This window comes from Lineus longissimus, chromosome 4 (assembly GCF_910592395.1).
Source record: "Lineus longissimus chromosome 4, tnLinLong1.2, whole genome shotgun sequence".
Taxonomy (NCBI): Eukaryota; Metazoa; Nemertea; class Pilidiophora; order Heteronemertea; family Lineidae; genus Lineus; species Lineus longissimus.
Genome location: NC_088311.1, coordinates 18,656,858 through 18,675,577, shown reverse-complemented (window position 1 = coordinate 18,675,577; position 18,720 = coordinate 18,656,858). Strand labels below are relative to the sequence as shown.

Genomic DNA, 18,720 nt, shown 5'->3' with positions numbered 1-18,720 from the left:
CATGTGTCTTTACTATCACCTGTACCAATCTTTTCCCCGCCGGCCTTTCCCTGATACCAGGCCAGCCTTTCCATGTCAACCTCGGGCAATCTGCTTTTTCTATATATTCGAATACTGAGCCTGCTCATGTTGTCGACCAAGTTTCATCTGCTTTAACTATCACCTGTACCAATTTTTCGCCCCCTTCCCTCATATCAACTTGGTGATACCCAACCTATCACAAGTAGCCTGCATCTTAAATCCTCCCGTATTAACAACAATATACAATTAAAACAGCTTCAAAACATTAAACGTGCAACTATAACAGTATACCGTGTCGGATCAATTTCGATATTAAGAATCAGACATGGAATGAAAATTCATGGCAAGTTTTTTGAGCCTGACTCGCAAGGCCAAGCAATCACATCTAGTTTTCATGAGATAAACCCCAACCCGAAGTCAATAGACCGTGAAAATGGCCCTGGTCATTTAACTGAACCGACACAGTATGAATTTACAACAACCATATAATATCATCATCTTCCTTCGCCAGCATTTTCTACATCTGCCATTTGGAATAACTGTCTCGTGGAAGACGACTCTGTCGTCTCCCGTGCCCCGTACGATGGACGTTTTGGTTGTGGGCTACCGTTCAGTTCGCCTCGGCAGAGGACGGCTATAAGTAACACCGCCATTGTCACACCGCCAAGGCCCACGAACACCATACCCGTAATGATACAGATATCCAAATCTGAAGCTAACTTTGCATAATGTAGGCCGAGTTGTTCGTTCTCTCTAGCTGAAAGCTTCGGGTCTATGGCGTGGTCCCGCGGTACAAGGTACCCAGCACTGACCAGAATGATACCACAGGCCAGAACGACCAACGCAAAAATACTGATGCAATCCAACGGGTCGTCTCTTGGGTCTACTCGGAAAGAGCTACAATCTCTTGTAGTCTGTTTGCTTTCGCTAGGTGGAGCCATTTTTATCCCACAGCTCCCTCTCTGATCATAAACACAAACTAGCCTATGTTATGACGATTTTCACAAGTGAAACTTGCGCAACGATCAAATGTGCACTGATGACTTCATATATCAAGGCGAGTACTAGTATCATATACCCGAAAAAAAATTACACAAACGATATATTTTCTCAGTGAATCCAATCGAATTGAAAATGATATGCAAATTCTGAATGAAATGACTGCCAATCGTACATAAATTAATCAAATTGGTCCAAGACTTTACGGTTGTAAGAACAGACCTGCATGTGAGGGGAATGCAGTTTGTTATTTAAAGAAAGACGATGAACCAGCGTCCTGAATTGTTGAAATCCTTACCATCGTTATTTATCCTTAGAAGATGACTATCTCCGAACCAAAGTTCATCTCTGGGCGACACTGACTGATGATATCACCAATTTCGTTTATTCAAGACTTGCGAAATATCAATAGGCGATCACTGTCTTTAGCAATATCCAACTGGAACTCGATATGCATTTCCCTTCATAGCAGCAACTTTAGATTGTTAATTAAACCATCACCAAAACTTTTAATTCTCTTTACTGCAAAGGTCCGCTGTTACGTGTATCTATTTTTATCCTGTGCACTCATCAATGCTGATGCAAAGGTCCGGTATGATCCATATTATTACTCTAAAAGGTACACTGAACATCCTTTGAAAAAAGTTCCGTAATTATCCAAATGATTACGCTATGCATTAAGCAATGTTGAATATCATTTGATGCAAGGCCCTTCGTCATCCATGCATGATTACTGTTTGCATTCAATATCGTTTGATGTAAGTATCGTTGTTATCCGATCATTACGCTAGGCATTCTCTTACCTTAGATACAAATTCTGTTGTTATCCAACTGATTACACTATATGCATCTATCAATGTTCAATGTCCTCTTACCTTGATATCCGATTGTTGCCAACACTCTTTTCGTTTCGGTAGTCCAACCTTTTTTCATTGCACTCACATGCCGGTATCTCGATCACTATCCCTTGACGTTCATGCAAGTTCTGTTATTTTCAAAAGTATTGTTCTATGCACTAAACCTTTTGACAATATTCAATATCCCGTGACACGAGGCCTGTTGTTATCTAAGTTATTGCCCTATGCATTCAAAGCCCGTTGATGCAAGGTGCTACCCTTGCACTAAATATCCTTTGACGCAAGTTCCGTTGTTATCTAATGTATTGCACTATGCATTCAACAACGTCCAATATTCCTTGAAACGATGTAATGCCCGATGTTATCTAAATCATTATCCCAAGTATTTATTAGGCTGCAGGGTCCTTTATTCTTACGGAAATATGTACCAAACATTCAATATGTCTCGGATTCACCTCCAAACACGGATGAACGCGAGTTGTCACCAAAATTGATCAATGATGATATTAGACTGTCACGGAGCAAAGGAACGACCCATCTTAACGACTTTACCAGACACTACTCGACAACTAAATGATACAATTGCAATCTCATCTTCGTTTCATGGGACATTAACGTGAATCAAACATCGTACAATTCCCATGCTGCGTATCGTTAATGGTAAGCTCCTGACGTGATGCTATGTTAGTAGACGATCTCCCCTTCGGATGTCTCCCAGTCGACCTGCAAGATAATATGTGTCATTATTTTCGTTTTGTCAGTGATATCAGTTCAACTTGTGTACCAGAATATGAAAAAATGATGAAAACTGTTGATTTCGGCGGCGGAGTAGTTATGAGTGTAAAAAGGTCCCTCTGATGGTGTAGACCTTCTGCATTACTCATCACGACGAAAACACCATTTTGCGTCAAGCGCTCTCTCAATTGCATAGGTGGGCATGAGCCCTACACTTGTGAAATGCTATCAAAATACTCTTTTTTCACAAATGTAAGACTGGCCGATAATTTCCTCCGAAAACGAAATAAAGTTCAGGCCGAAACGTGATGGCGTTTAGACAAATTCGTGTTGTCAACCCATTTTGTCTATCCGAATGGAACATTTTGAATGGCATCGAGCAACCAAGTGCCATGTTTAAGGCAGGACGTGAACGTTCAGAAACGGGTCTTTGATCGGTGAACCTAGAGTATATACAACACTGTCAACAGCAAGGTCGCATAATGAAACGTGCAGAAGAGGAGACATTTATAAATTTACGGCTGATGTCTGTGAACAGATGTCGTGAATGCGCATATTACATACATGTATATCGTCACATCACTAGCTGTCTATTGTCTTGCCATCCTGAAATTAGACTATATGCAACCATACGCGTACTAAAATCTAGATTTTATCATTTTGCATATTATTTTGGCCCGAGATGAACCAAGCAATGTAGATATTGGTGCACAATAGGTCAAACTTCATACCTCAGCGATTGAATTCATAGCTTACCTTTAAGTTTTCCCTAACAAATGCCCTGCAAATGCAGCCTCGACGAAAAGGACAACCGAGTGAGGAGAAAATTGGTATTCAGCCTACACCCTTGCGTGTTTGCCATTATCAACATTCAGCAGACGGCAGAAGATATTAGCTATTCATTTCCCGTGGGTCTCACTTGGTTAAATCTGAAAAATACCAACGAATCCAATAAACGATGGCATTTATATCATTATTACACATTCAGTTCTGGCGGTGATTGGATTTATAGAGGTCTTTGTTTTAATCTCGCGAGATGGGGAAGTTGGCGAGATTCGATACAGAAGTCAATATAGGAAAGCAGCGTAGTAATAGGTTATACGGTACCGCGTTGTTTGTCCCGCTGGTTTATGAGTTGGCGTAGGGAGCATGCTGATTGAGTCTGGGGTTGAAGCAGGAGAGCGGTGAGAAGGAACATGAGAGTTTCGATGGCTTTTATTGTCTTAGTTCCCGCAAAACTGATTCGCGTTGATCGCCTGCCTGTTAACGACAGGTGACCTTGGTGAAAGCGCCATGCACTCAAGTCACCAATAGGGTCCTTAGTAAACATGTTGGCTAAAAATGATGCAGTCATCTCTAAGCATAACTTTGAAAACTATAGGAGGCATCTCTTACCATTGTTATCATTTTCATCATCTAAATTGTCGTATCTTTTCAACCAGATGGTCGATAATAACAGTGAAGTGTTCCACATGTACTTTTGTATATAATATCACATTTCCCCAGCTAGTGTCAGGAACGGCCTTGCTCATAAGCGCTCTAATATGAATGATTAGTAATTCCGGTCAGTCGAACAGAAATCAATCTGGGGTTCAAGAGGCTGCAACGAAGTCCTCATTTGAACTCCTCGGTTGGGAACCTAATGCAGCAAGGGTACCCAGTGACTAGACTGAGTCAAAACCATAATATCTCGGAAAAAAACAGAGGGTAAGCATAGACACAAATTTTAAAAAGCCTAAAAGAGGTGTAGGCGTGCCTATGTAATGGCGGACTATGTAGTCTACCAACCTCCCTATTGGAGGTCCGCCATAACCGTATCGTGCTCCTAACTATTTTGACCTTAATTCATATTCCTACGTCTCCGCTGTAAGCTGACACTATTATTCCACTAGCCACAAGCAAACACTTAAAAACTGTAACCGTACGGAGCACTTGGCAGTACTCTCATTTTTCCAATGGCAAATGGCTTGGTGACATGAGAGTCTTGATGTTAAGAGGACATGTCTGCCAGTTGGAATATTTCAGAAAAGACGGTTAGCTACTACTTTGCTTACATTTAAAGTCTAATATTGCATTCATGGTTGCCCTTTTTTGTAAAAGTTCGTATTTTGCATGGACAGTGCCTGGCACCCGGCCTGGGAGTACAATAATGTCCTTTCTAGAATCGGCTTTTCCAGTCCAGGCTGCTGAAGTCGCCAACGCTATTATCGTCCTTATCGTCCTCAAGAAGAAATGGTTAGAATAGTCAAAAGTGTACTCAGTCCCGCAGCAGGTCTTGTGTCAACATGGTCAAGGGTAGCTGTATATGACTAAGTACTGGATTAATCAATCTATACTTGCTATAATTGACAATCTAAGAATAAGCTTTCTATTCAGGGAGCTTCCAAGCGTATTCAACTAGGAAATATTACATCGATGGTTCTTCTGGTTGATTTTATCATCCCAACGGTACTTGCCTTACTACATGCATGTACCAGACTACATGTACGATGATCCGATGGCCATCAACATTAATCTCTCGTCAAGTTAGTAATCATCATTCAGCATTATAAACTTATAAAAAAACCTGGAACAACTGTAATTCAGGTTTGCATGGTTCTTATGCCTTGCTGTATTTTCAGAAGAGACGATTCTATAAAAAAATCTCCTTTGCAAAAAAATTCCCAATCCACTTTGTGAACGCTCCTAGTTTGTAACGAAATACCCGGCGCCATCCAGTAACTGCCACTGGCTAATGAGTGCTATAATAGAGTGCCGTTAAGAGGGTCCGACAGCATTACCATACAGAGACGATTAAAGAGCATCCAATGGTAATACAACATCGTAGAATGAAGTCCACACTCTTGTGATACTTGTAACATAAAAGAACATATGTACCGATTCGTGTTGCTTATTTATTGGCTTCACCATGCTTTATTGAGAATGGTCTGGCCGCCTACTACATAATCATCTCTTTTCTTGTAGCTCTTATCCAAGACTGACATGAGTGTAGTGTTGCGGAAAAGGATATTTGGGTAGCGAATATAGGGAGTATCAAAATTCGCCCATTTATCCTAAATGAAGAGCCTTGTACGATTTTTCCAAAATGAATTTCCCGAAAGCATTTCGCTGTATTATCATCTGATAGATATGGATAACAGATCACCACCAACGGTTTCTAGCTGTTGTTTAGAAGTTGCCTTTTAGAAATGCTACTCCCACCTTTTGCGATACATCCTCAAAGGATTGTTCCTACTTCCCATTCCACTTTGTTAACACACCTAGTTAGTAACACAATGCCAGTCGCCACCCAGTAACTGCAACTGGCTAGTGAGTGCCATGATATAGTGTCGCAAAGAGAAAGTCCGATAGCTAGTAGGCAGAGACGATTGAAGAGCATCCAGTGGTTATTTTATCATGTTTATTGTGAATGTGCTGGCCGCCTAGTTAATCATCCCCTTTCTTCGACTTCTTATATCGGATTGACGGGAGTGTTTATTGCGGCGGAAAGGGGTAATTGGCAAGCGAGTAGAATTGATATGGAGGGCAATATTGAAAATTTACACATTTACTCAAAAATAAAGTACCCGGGATGTTTCGCTCAGTGTTATCATACGGGGTTAAAAACAGATCATCACCAGCAGTTGCTGGTTGTTGTTCAGGCGTCGCCCTCTAGAAATGTTACTCTAACCTTTTAGAAAACCTCCTCAAATAATACTTACCTCATCCCAATCCACCATTTGGTAAACACTCCTGCTTTGTATCAGACGAAATGCTAGTCACCATACAGTAACTGCCACTTGCTGATAATGACCGGCTATGATAGCGTCCCGTAAAGAGTGGGTCCGATAACATTAGTAGGCAGAGACGATTAAGGAGCATCCAATGGTAATACAAGATTGTAGATTGTAGTTCAGACTATTTACTATACTTGCAACACAACATCTGATCATTACCAATTCGTGTTACTAAAAGGCTTCATCATTCTTTGCTTTATTGTGAATGCGCTGGCCGCCTACTTGATCATCTCTTTTCTTCGAGTTCTTATCCCGGACTGACGGGAGTGTTTAATGTGGTGGAAAGGGGTAGTTGGGTAGCGAGTAGAATTGATATATGATGCGAAATATTGCAAGTTATCACTTTTATCCGAAATGGAGTGCCTTGTACGATAACATTGGTAGAAACAGAATTAAAGAGCATCCAATGGATTTGACCTTTGACCACCGCGACCCTTCAAAGACAATCTGCCGGTGAAATTACATAGAAGTGTAAAGTTTTGTGGGAAACAGGACGTCGACCTGGGAGGAGTTGTAAAACAAACACACATGTACAAACAGACCAACATACCAACAAGAATCATCTAATGATAGTATGACCTAGAGTCTTTCATATTAATTATTTAAGGCTCTGGTATGATACAGTTCACGACGATAGCTGCATGCATCAAGCTGCAGTCATGTATATGCATTAGGAAGTTTCGCATAAAGCTCCCGAAACGGTAACGCGAATGGCTATTCCATTGTCTGACTCCGAGATCAGGATGTCGAATAACAATGAGACAGGCATTTGCGTTGGCGTGGCGGGAGCAAAACATCGCTAGCGTACTGCAACATCAAAGATTGTATTTTTGTCTGTTGACTGAATTAGAGAAGATTAACTAGACACAAGTGATTATTGATTAGGAGTCGTCATGTAACAATGTACTTTGCTCTTTTCCGATCTGCAGAAATAAAAATATTATGTCCTCATTTATGATAAGTTACACTACCGAGTGTATCAATAACATTTTTGATAGACGAATGCAGTTTTTGGACACCCCGCGAATCAAGCAATCGATTTCCATGAAGGCACCCACTGGCAGCTCGAGCAGTCGTGAGGGTGAGAAAAGTGACTTGCAAAGGATTTGGGCACAGAAAATGCTATAAGCACGCATTTTTCTTTCTTCAAAGACCTTCTTGAAAATGTTCCAATAACGCTATGGCAACAATTACTGTCAAAGGGATTTAAAAATGAGTGTGGCGTTGACGCGTTGATTTCATTCTTGTCCGGTAATGCAAGCCCCAATCTCCCAATGAGAAGATACATGTGACTAGCATTTGCTCCGATGGGCAAAAGTACGCAAGTAAACGGTGCTACATGTAGTCTTTCACAAAGGAACCCGTTGCCTGTGATGAGGCTTGGAGATTGTGCAAGCCCAAATCCTTCGCAAGGCATTTTTGGACACCATTTACACAGTTATTGTTCGCTTTATATAATGGTCACAGATGAACGACTTTTTAGGCTTGGTTACTAAAATGGTGTCTTTATTTAACGGTAATTCATTGGATTCGAAGGTTTTTGGACCTGAGAGAGGTCGTCAGACTGGCCTCTTATGATGATGTTTGAAAGAAACATTTTATCTCTCTAAAGTGTAGCAACAGATTCACCAGTTGTCTAAAACTAAACAATACAGCCATTTTTTGAAAGTACGTCATTTTCATTGACACCCTTAATTATATGGTCCAAGCCACTCTGATTGCATGTACTGTAGTTACACAGTTTTTCTACTGTACAACTAAATGTAGTGTTGAAAATGACAGACTGTGAACCCATTAGATTATCAAATCACATCACAAGCGCAAAGTAACGAGGAATTATCGTTAGTTCCATCATTTAAGCCATCAACATGCACAGCTGCCAACACAATAAACATCAGAGCAGAAATTAAACTTGCTAAATAATGAAAGAGCTTCATCCACGAAAATTTATGATGATAGGCTCATGAGACTGGTGGATTAAACCAAGCGTTGATAGAACTCTGCAGGAGCTGCGGATGACGAGTATATACGTTTCGTAACTGCTTCATCCGCCTATTGTACAAATCTACACGAAACTTCCAGCCACCAATTCGAATCATCCCTCGGAGTGCCACATCGTACAGAATCAGGGCCAACTAACATGCTGATCACACAATGAGCTGATATGCTGACTTGGCGTTTATAGCAGGTTCGGGACGTATGAAGGTTTGTATTAAATGTCATCTGAAGCTCTTCTCAAAACCTGTGATTTGCTCTTTCTAAGAGATACAAAGTCATGGTAAAAAAGCCGGAGTCGTAGAACAAAATAAGAGCAAGCAAATTGGAGAACCGCGTCGATAGCTAAATGCAAAATAAAACGGCCGAAACAGAGAAAGGCCATGGACTAATCTCATGTGGTCACGATATCTGGGACACATGCATAAAAACAAAACAAAGAGTAATTGGTTGCTTTTTTCATTCGTAGCCAATGTTGTTACACCGAGAATGACTTGTTTCCTTTAATCGTGTTTCATTTGGCGCAATATTAGATGTTAGAGCGAATGGGCAAAATTAGTCGTGCCTGTCCGGCCTGCCAAAAGACATTTGTTTTTCTCGGTAAACTCTCGTAAAATTATCATGATTCGTACTGCGTGTATCTCCAAATACACGTGTTAAAAAGCAGCAGTTGGTTTGAAGATGGAGGCATTCTGCCAACAACCACGGCAAGGTCCCAAGCCATTAACTGTATCATATTTAGGCACGCAGCAAACCGCTCACTAGTGCTACATGTATCAAACGCAGAAGCTATATTCTTCCCGACTGATCTTCAAAGCAAATATTTAGACTTTTTTCAGAATGTGATGGAAAATTTAATAATTCAAGAGTTACATGATCAATCGTGAACTTGAGATTTAGTTTTAAGTAATGAAGCCAAAGTTATGACACCATTCACTAGGGACGAATAGTCCAGCAAACCCAACCGGATCCCTGGCTTTCCACTGATGATGGAGGCAGGTATCAAGACAGCAGTACGAAGAGCTTATCATATTAAGAAGAAGCTATTGGCGAGATCAACAATCCCTCGCCGCGACCGACCGGCGCTCGATACTGTTAGGACATGTAAGGGTCTGTCACGCAATAGTTCACGATATGTCAGAAAGCAATTTCCAAGTCAGAATGGGTTGGAAAATTTAATAATTCAAGAGTTACATGATCAATCCTGGCTTTTATCTTATAAATCTGGGTATACAAGGCGGTGTGTCACTGGGGAGGCGATAATGCCCCGAACATGCCGAAAGGTGAGTACCAAAAGCATCGAATCATGAACTGCAGGAGTAAGTTTACACACTGTCATCGGGTTTGTTTACATCTCACATCAATTAGTAACTTGTTTCCGTTGCCATGGCAATGTATTAATTGGAAAACTTGGGAGAACATTAGCTCTTGTGCACGCACGTTTTTGACATTTCAAAGGATGTGCAAACATACTTGCTTTAGCGGTTTGTTAGACTAAGGTACATTTAAACTAATAAGATACATTTAAACGGATGGTAGCTTTTTAGTAACGAGACTGCACGGACTAGGTATAGAATGGAGAATTTTACTGCCTGCGCATCATCTACCGCAGGGGTTTGGTCAGACCATAACAAACCCGCCGTTTGCAGGTGGAAATGTTTAAACAGCCCTAAAACAGAGCATCCGTGGCACAAATCATACTGTTGGGTAGTTGGGGCGATGGTCTATGATAGAACCATTATGCCTTACACCGTTATCATTTTGTAGGGACGGACACTTTTTCCGGGGGGGGGGGGGAGTATTTTCAACTGGTGCATTGATGGTTTTAGCAGTTGCGACCAAGCTAATAGCAACAACAGTAAATGTACGTTGTAAATCGCCCAGCTGCTATCCACAGAGAATCATTAAGAAGAACGTGCTAACAAATTTCGTCACTGATCAACCCATGGCGAAGGGAAAAAAATCCATTAGTACCAACTCTCCCGAAATCCTCTTAGTGCCTGCCGGTTCTCGGTAACGTCTCGATTCTCCAGCACTGTCGAATTTTTTTCACTGTCAACTTAACGACGTCATTTTAAAGGAGGATCACGCTTAATGTGCTCATTATCGCAGGCTGCCGTGAAATCATATTTTAGCGTTTACCAACACCTTCCATCATTGATTAACCCATAAGATGATAATAGTCAGTTCGTGCCAACTTCAACAAAATCAATGAGCGTAGCCATCGTTTAAATTCTTCTTCTCTGATGAGAGGTCATCATTTAGGTTGTGGGATGCGATGTTAGCAGCAGCTCGGTTCTTTAGTTTCGAAAAGACCGGTTTAGGTCACGTATAATAGGAACCCACGGCACTCATACGTTTTCATTACGTTTGCCAATTGGGTGATTTTCCCATCAGTTTGGTCCGAAAGTGGGTTCGTTAATTCCTGCTGAGTCTATAAACCACCCTTGCAGAGTCTTGGAAATAGTTTATTGACACCTAATATCGTCATTCACGTCCGTTTTACCAACAATCAGCTGGGTGAGGTCGGTGTTGCCATGCTCATTAGGTGATCTCTAAAGAAAGGCCAAAAACACAACTGTCAATCTCAATGAAAGTTGATATCTCTTATAGTAAAATGCTCACCTAAACATCTCACCTGTGCGTTGATTGCCATGGCAAAATACATGTTTATCGCAAAATAGATCTGATTTTCGATTACTTTAGACTAATTCCTGGACTTACTGCCTTGCAATCAGCGCCTGGCAATAATACCATTGCCTATCCAATATATTTAAATCCATTCCCATGAAAAAAACACACCTGCGCCGTAACTTATATCTTTCCACTGGTGACAGACGGCAAGGCGACAACAGGCCATTATTGATCATGGAAACAACCAGAGCCAGAAACTTTCAATATGAATAGGTAGAAACCATTAAGCTGTCAGGACAGAGGAAATCGGGAGTTGTTTGTGAGGAGATTAATATGGAAGTTATGCGTGATACCACGATTTTTGAAGTTCGAGATTGCACACATCGAGAATTCGCTTAACTTCCTACTCGGGGTCATTCTTATTTTTCTTCTGTGTTGGAATTTACACCAGTCAGTCAGCTGTCCTGGAGAGTTCTGTGAGAGCCCCAGAGAGGTCTTCCCCACTGCTCCATTCTGACAACTCAAATAACTTGGGATATGTTGTTCACAGCGCAAGACGATGAGAAAGAAATGATGAGAACATCAATATGATGGCGTAAGTCACAGGCAAAAGATAATGAATCACTGAATATCTCCTTCAATCATGTGTCTATCTGCACTGTTCGCTAAAGCTCGCAACCTATCACTTTTCACTAGCTAATCGATAACGGGTGCTCATGTTCCGTGAATGATATCATCCCGGCCATCTTCACATGAAGACGCCACGAGAGTCGCATGGGTGCCATGAAACAAGATGACGCCATTTTGATCAAAATTCAGTTTCACAGAAAAAAACAAATAAATCATCCATATGACATGAAGACTGATTTTACTCATTTTTGGCGGGATGCATTGATGGCAATGTCTCACTTGGTGCATTACGATAGGTTATTTAGCCCCTGCCTCGGTGCAAAAAAATCAAACCTATAGTCCAATGCACGATCTATCGTCTTTAGATAAAGTCCTCTCGCACCTATGCTTGAACTACCATTACTCTAACGTCTTATCAAATAGTCATCAGGGCAAATCGTGATAACATCAATCCCCATGATACGCATTTCGCGGGGGGCGATGGTCCTAATCCGGCAAAAGCAAATACACGTAATGCGTACTTGACGTTTGTTCGTTACGCACTGTGGTTACATAAAAGAGTTTTTAAATGTTTTATCAACCAGTTCCCCATTGTATAAAGCGTTTCCTAAGGAACTCCTATGTCGCAACCTAATTTCCGGATGCCACACCGTCGGCGGAGCCTGGGAAATGAAATTCACAACAAACGCAAGACGAATCGAGAGAGAAAAACGATGGAAAGCGTCAATGGGACGGCCCGAGTCAGCAGTTGAGAATATCATGCAGCCTAGTAAATTATCTCAACATTTTGTCTGTCATGACTGTTTTCCATAACTGACAACCTATCACTGTTCAATATTTAATCGATAACGAGTTCATGTATCGTGAATGACGATAAATCATCCCATCGTCAGCATGAAAACACCACGAGAGTCGCATGGGTGCCACGAAATACGATTATGCCATTTTGGATAGAATTCGGTTTCTTAGAAAGAACAAATTAAATTATTCATTGGGTAATTTTGAATCAAAAATGAAGAATGTCTAGTCTTATTTTATTCTGGATGCATTGATGGCGTAGAGCCGCGGTTGCCTAAAAGAGTTAATTATTTAGTTTTATATCCAGTCCAATGCAACATTTGAGATAAGAAGTTTTCTGTTACAGCTTAATTTCCGAATGCCACAAAGTCGATGGAGACTGAGAAATGGTGCTTTCAAACGCAAGACGAACAAAGAAAAAAGATGAAAAACGTCAATAGGAGACGACCCAAGTCGGCACTGCAGAATACATTCACTCTAAATGTCTCCCCTCGTGTCTGTCTTCATCGTTTTTCATAGTTGGCAACCTATCACTATTCGATAGTTATCGATAACGAGTGCTCATGTACCGTGAATGATATCATCTCATCTTCAGCATGGATACCACGAGAGTCGCATTGTTGATACTGTGAAACAATACCATGCCATTTTGGATAGAATTCATTTTCATAGAAAGAACAAATTAAATTATTCATTGGGCAATGTGTTTTATCAATACTGAAGAATGTCTTGTCCTGTTTTATTACTGGCACTGAATGCAACGATTGCGTAGCGCAGTGGTTACCTACATGAATAAGAGTTAATATTTCAATTCTCCACCCAATTGTCCATTGTAACATTTGATTTAAGAAGCTTTTCTAATTTCCGAATGCCACCAAGTCGATGAAGTCTGAGAAATGGTGCTTTCAAGCGCAAGACGAACAGAGAAAAAAAGATGAGATATGCCAATGGGACGACCCAAGTCGGCACTGCAGAATACAATCACTCTGTGTCTCCCAAATCATCTCAACCTTGTGTCTGTCTTCACTGTTTTCCAGAGCTGGCAACCAATCACTGTTCGATAGTTAATCGATGACGGGTGCTCATGTACCGTGAATGATATCATCTCATCTACAGCATGAAGACGCCACGAGTATCGCCAAAACAAGATTATGCCATTTTGATTAGAATTCAGTTCTGAAGGAAAAACAAATTACACTTTGGATGGCGTCGTTCAATTCCGGACTCTGGGTCCGAGAGCAAAATTCCAAGTCGAGCCTTTGATAACGGGATACTTATTCTTAACATACGAATAACGTATAAGCTACCCATATGCCTTTATTTCAAAATGCGACCCTCCTCCAGATCGCCGTTATTCAGTTTGAGTCCCTTACAATTCATTGGAAATGGAATTACCGCGTGCAAGGTCCTTAGCAATATTTCCAACTATTCCCCTGGTGAACCTTTAAATCCTATGCATGTCTTGGACCAATGCCCTCTCCCCCAGTGGCCTAAATTTATAGTTCGATAAACGCTTAAGGAGAAACTCGCAACGCATTGCACAAATAAAAATGTACAAGACATATTTCAAGAAAATAGTATACTCCCGACAGCATTGACGGCCTTGACTCGAGCTGCTCCCATTCCTAACTTGCCAAGCCCGAGCAGATAGCCTCTCGAGTCCGTAATGCGACCGCCATCCGATATTAGCCGACAAATGTCTTATTACCAAGCGAACTAATCTGGTTAATTTTCGACTTAAGTACCGAATCGACTGCTGTGGCGTCCAATAGTTCTCGGGGGAGATACAAATCCTATGATATGGAGATGTCGATCAGTGGATTTAATCAAACTATCCCACCGCTTGAATTTGTTAACGCTGTTGTGGATGGGATGCACCTTTAGTGGTATTGTGCCACATATTGTGCAGGTCAAATGAAACTTTTTCAAAATAATGCCCAAAAACAGTTTTGTGACTGACGTTCGGGGACGGCATCTTCCCGCCAGCTACCCTGCTGTCATTTAACAAGTTAGTAAAAACCTTTTTAGGAGCGGTCTTAGCTGTCTCAAGCCACAAACCAATTTTTAGATTAAATCATATCGAAATAGCATCACTTACCTTACTTTCAATTGTTTGCTTTCATTGCATGCTACCAGTCACGTATATTGTTGTACGCTGAGCACAAGTCTCCTATCCGATATATTCCTTTTGGAGTGAGTGGTTTCACTGGCTAAATGCTGCGAGACTGTGGCGGCGTGAACCAAGACCTGTGGCGCCAGGAATGTGACACGCTCTCGAACAATAACCAAATAACTAAGTCAAATACCCATCGCCTCCGAGTCATTGGTTATAAACTAATCATCGTATGGCATGATATGACTTGCAGGGAAGCCATCGTCACTAGTTTAATCAGGCCGTATATTGGTTTTATGTATATATAGAAAGCGATGATGGGGCTAGTGCGGCAAGTGGTTTAAAGGTTTAGCATCCCGCCGCGGCCGCGCTGAAGTTGTCATCAACAGTTCATCTGGTGGGATCAAGCGCAAAGGAGTATTTAAGCCAGCCCAAAATAGGAAGTCACTGCGAAACCTTAATTTAATGATATGTCATGAACAAAAAGAACCACTGGCAGTCAACTGAGCATGAATATCTATTTTGGTGAAAGACGAATTTTAAGGATGCACTGACTATTGACTTTTTGAGCAGAGCTTCCTAATTTATTTTACCTAAGCTTGTCATACTCGAATGCCTTTTCAGGAACGTAGCTATTATTTGGTCGGGGGGGGGGGGGGGGGGGGGGGGCTACGCCCATGCCTTTTCATCAGCTGCATCATTGGCCAGAAACGTCCATGAAAATGTGCATTCCAGCCGAATGGTATATACATGTATTGTGATGTGGCTCCCAGTTACAGAGAGGCGGACTTCGTACGACATTTCAGTCGAGTACTAGTGGGAGACCGTTCACAGCAGCATAACCATGCTCCTCAACAGTCTTTACCAACGTCTACGCCAGATGGACACCCTTGACAAATTCCTTAACACTCCAAAGACTGACCTGTTTAAGATACTCCATGCAGATTGTCAACAGATAGGGGGAGCATTTGAAAATATTTAAGATATACTTCAAATATTTAAGATATAGTTCATACAGTCAATGTCAATAAATAGAGGGAGCTTTTGAAGGTATTTTCTTAGAAGAAGAAACAGCACTTTAAACATATAATTTTACATACTTGTACCTTTCAGTCTGTTGGGCAACATATATTTGAAAGTTGTATCCAGCATTACACCAACCGTTTCTGCCACATTGTTACTGTTGAGACGTGTAGGGAAGTCCAATAAGCATGTTGTTGGGCCTACCCGCTGTGGTGTGGCGGGGGTGGCAGTTAACCGAAGGGGTGACACTGAGGGCCACTATTTTTGCACTGAAAATCCGGTAGGGTTGAGCGTAACGATCGGAATAGCCGTGCTGAACACCTGTTGATATTTGGTTTATGACGATATGATCGATTTTATACAACTGCTGCGGTAAACATGTCATAGGCGGCTGTGACAGTGCTGTCCTCATCACTCGAGCCATCTCGCGGACAGGGCATTAGAACTAGCACCAAACAGAAGATACTAATAATCTGTTCAGTATGAAAAGTCCGCTTGGCATCCCCATGGGGTAGCAATTCTCATGGGCAGTAGTCCCCATCTTCGGCAGCCTCGATCAAGGTATGACCTTATTTGGGGTTCCGCGTTGTTTCATACGACAAACATCTCATTCTAATTCTCATGTTCGTAGCTTCTATATATACCTTGTGACAGGGTGATGACTAGCTGATGATGACAAAATGATAGATTTTAAATAACTGTCGCATTAAACGCTAAGGTAGCTGTTACAATGCTCTCGACATCACCTGAGCCGTCTCGCGGGCGGGACACTAACCAGCGCCAAACAGAAAACACTAATATATCAATCGGTTAAATGTGGAAGTTACATTGTACACTCAGTTCATTGGCTCGAATTCCATCGTGTGATACGGTGACCAGCTGTTGTTGATGTTCCTGGCCCCAATTCCATCGCGTGATACGGTGACTAGCTGATGTTGATGTTCATGGCCCCAATTCTACGTGTGATACGGTGACTGGCTGATGTTGATGTTCATGGCCGCAATTCTATCGTGTGATACGGTGACTGGCTGATGTTAGCGTTCATGCCGTCGCTTCACACGTTGACTGGCTGATGTTTATGTGCAATGGCCCGAATTCCATCGCGTGACACGTTGACTGGCTGATGTTTATGTTCATGGCCCCAATTCCATCGCGTGATATGGTGACCAGCTCATGTTTATACTCAAGGCTCGAATTTCGCCGTGTGACAAGGTGACTGGCTAACGTTTCTGTTCAGTCGATTCTATCATACATTGGTTCCTTCATATGTGCTTCATGGGTGGCATGTTCCACTCGGCTTTATATTGCCCAATATCCGGTATTTTCTCATTTTCAATCAGGACATTGTGAAGTTTTGATAACTCCTTAATAAACAACCACAGGTGCCAGCAAGAGGTCAGCACTCAGCTATCGGATCTGGTCGGCACTGAAGTGTTCAGCCCGTTCAATCATTTCAGGATCGGCAAAGCCACCAATTAGCTTTTTCCCCTCCGGCCTTAGCTAAGAGAAGTCTGTTGACAGTTAGTTGCTCGAATAAGATCAAAAATAAGGCATTACGGTAGCTGAGAAGGTTCGGCCAATGCAATAGTGACTAGTAATATCGACAGTCTGGGAGGGCGTAGTCACCTATTATATTGGGCTACATGTATACTTGCATCATCTAGAAAGCGCAGCGGTATACAAAAAAGAACAAATTTCTATTTCACAGTGATGCCTATAGCTCTGTTAAGTTTTTCAGTAAACAATGAAAGAGTTACCATGTATTTTTTTACAAACGTGCCTTTTATAAAGATTTGAAATGTGTAAGAAAGAACATGATGTATGTTAACCACGCACAATACATGTAGGTTATATTTTTTGTTTATGGTTATGATTTACAAGGCGTTGCAACGATATTTTCATAAAGTGCAAGCCCACTGTCTACCATAATAAAATAGTATAAGAAATGATATCCCGGGTCTTTCACACGAGAAACGCAGTCCCAGGGCGTTTTTCATATCGGCATTGTCGGTCTTAGTACGTGTAGGCATACACGGAGAGATCAGGGGACTATGTTTGAAAACCATAACAGTTTTCACTCTCACGCCAAAATCTTTGTCGAATGTAGACCGGTTTTTTCATTAGCACAATTACCACTTTTAACATTCTGGATCCATGCCTGCGCATTGATGCATTTCCAAAAGCAGAATCTGACCGGCATACCCCACTATTGCACATTGTGATCGGCCCAATTGCAAATGAGCACACCGGGGATGCAGGTCGAAATCGGCACATTTAATTAGTCAATCCTCCGGTACTACATTGTTACCACACCTTTTAGCTTCCGGAATCCCTGAATGAAGTAATTTCTGATAATACCATTTCTTTTGGTCTTTTTTAACTTGCACTCATCTCTCCACAGCCGGTAGACGAAAAGTTTCGCCGAGTCCAACTGGGGGAAAATGGGTGACTAAAAACAGACATTTTCTGCTCGTCTTGCTCCTTTGCCGGTTGGGTCTTTGATTTGATCAACAATGGCCCCTACTTTGGATTTGGGTCAAAGGCCAAGATCGACTTACTCAGTCAATGCCGAATGCTCAGTTCATTAAAAGGAGGTCTGGATTACCTGGCCTTCGTGACATTGGCAGCCAAGCACCAATACATTTTTCTCAAAAAAGCGAGATTTATAGCCTATAGTCATGACCAGCCGACAAATACGTGTTGTAAATTGAAAAGCAGCCATTCAGATCCATAGAATAATATCGTAAACTACTCTACATTCACAAAACGTCATATCGCCAATTCAAAAAAGGTCACGTGACCTATCAGCGCCGACGTGATATTGGGTTAGGTCACCCTATTGAAAGTGCTCACTTCATTCTTAAGTGATATTTTCTAGACAGGACTTGTAGTTGAAAGTCGTCGAGTGTCACGTGGTCATTCACTTCTATTGGAATATCGTTGTCTGTTTTGACTCTTTTGATCGTCAATATATTTACTTTGGGAGGCCAAGACAGGTGTATAATGCCACAGTAGACCGCGTTTATTAAAGCCGTGTTACTTCCGCTGTCCCAGGTCTTCAATTCATTTCGGCAGGGCTGACAGGTAGGGCAACTTTGCATTTATTAGGATTTGTGAATTTTCTATCAAATGCTTATCT

At 41.6% G+C, this 18,720-nt stretch overlaps 2 protein-coding genes and 1 long non-coding RNA gene across 8 annotated transcripts in view; 1 reads left to right on the top strand and 2 right to left on the bottom strand.

The window, feature by feature from the left end:
• Positions 1-515: 515 nt before the first annotated feature.
• On the bottom strand, positions 516-962 carry LOC135486813 (transmembrane protein 74B-like). Its single transcript, XM_064769913.1, has one exon. It carries the CDS (start codon positions 960-962, stop codon positions 516-518), a length of 447 nt encoding a protein of 148 aa, XP_064625983.1.
• Positions 963-967: 5 nt separating this feature from the next.
• LOC135486488 (uncharacterized) lies at positions 968-14,820 on the bottom strand. Its single transcript, XR_010446713.1, has 3 exons — positions 14,544-14,820; positions 3,369-3,541; positions 968-2,600 (listed from the first exon to the last, which is right to left on the bottom strand). It is a non-coding gene; the product is annotated as an uncharacterized LOC135486488 (long non-coding RNA).
• A 3,636-nt stretch (positions 14,821-18,456) lies between these two features.
• The window catches only part of LOC135486483 (collagen alpha-1(XXII) chain-like), a 61,043-nt gene continuing 60,779 nt past the window's right edge, over positions 18,457-18,720 (top strand). For all 6 annotated transcript variants that reach the window (XM_064769287.1, XM_064769288.1, XM_064769290.1 and 3 more), the window contains exon 1: positions 18,457-18,665. The gene's annotated coding sequence lies outside the window, so the exon portion shown is untranslated. The remainder of the gene's footprint in view (positions 18,666-18,720) is intronic.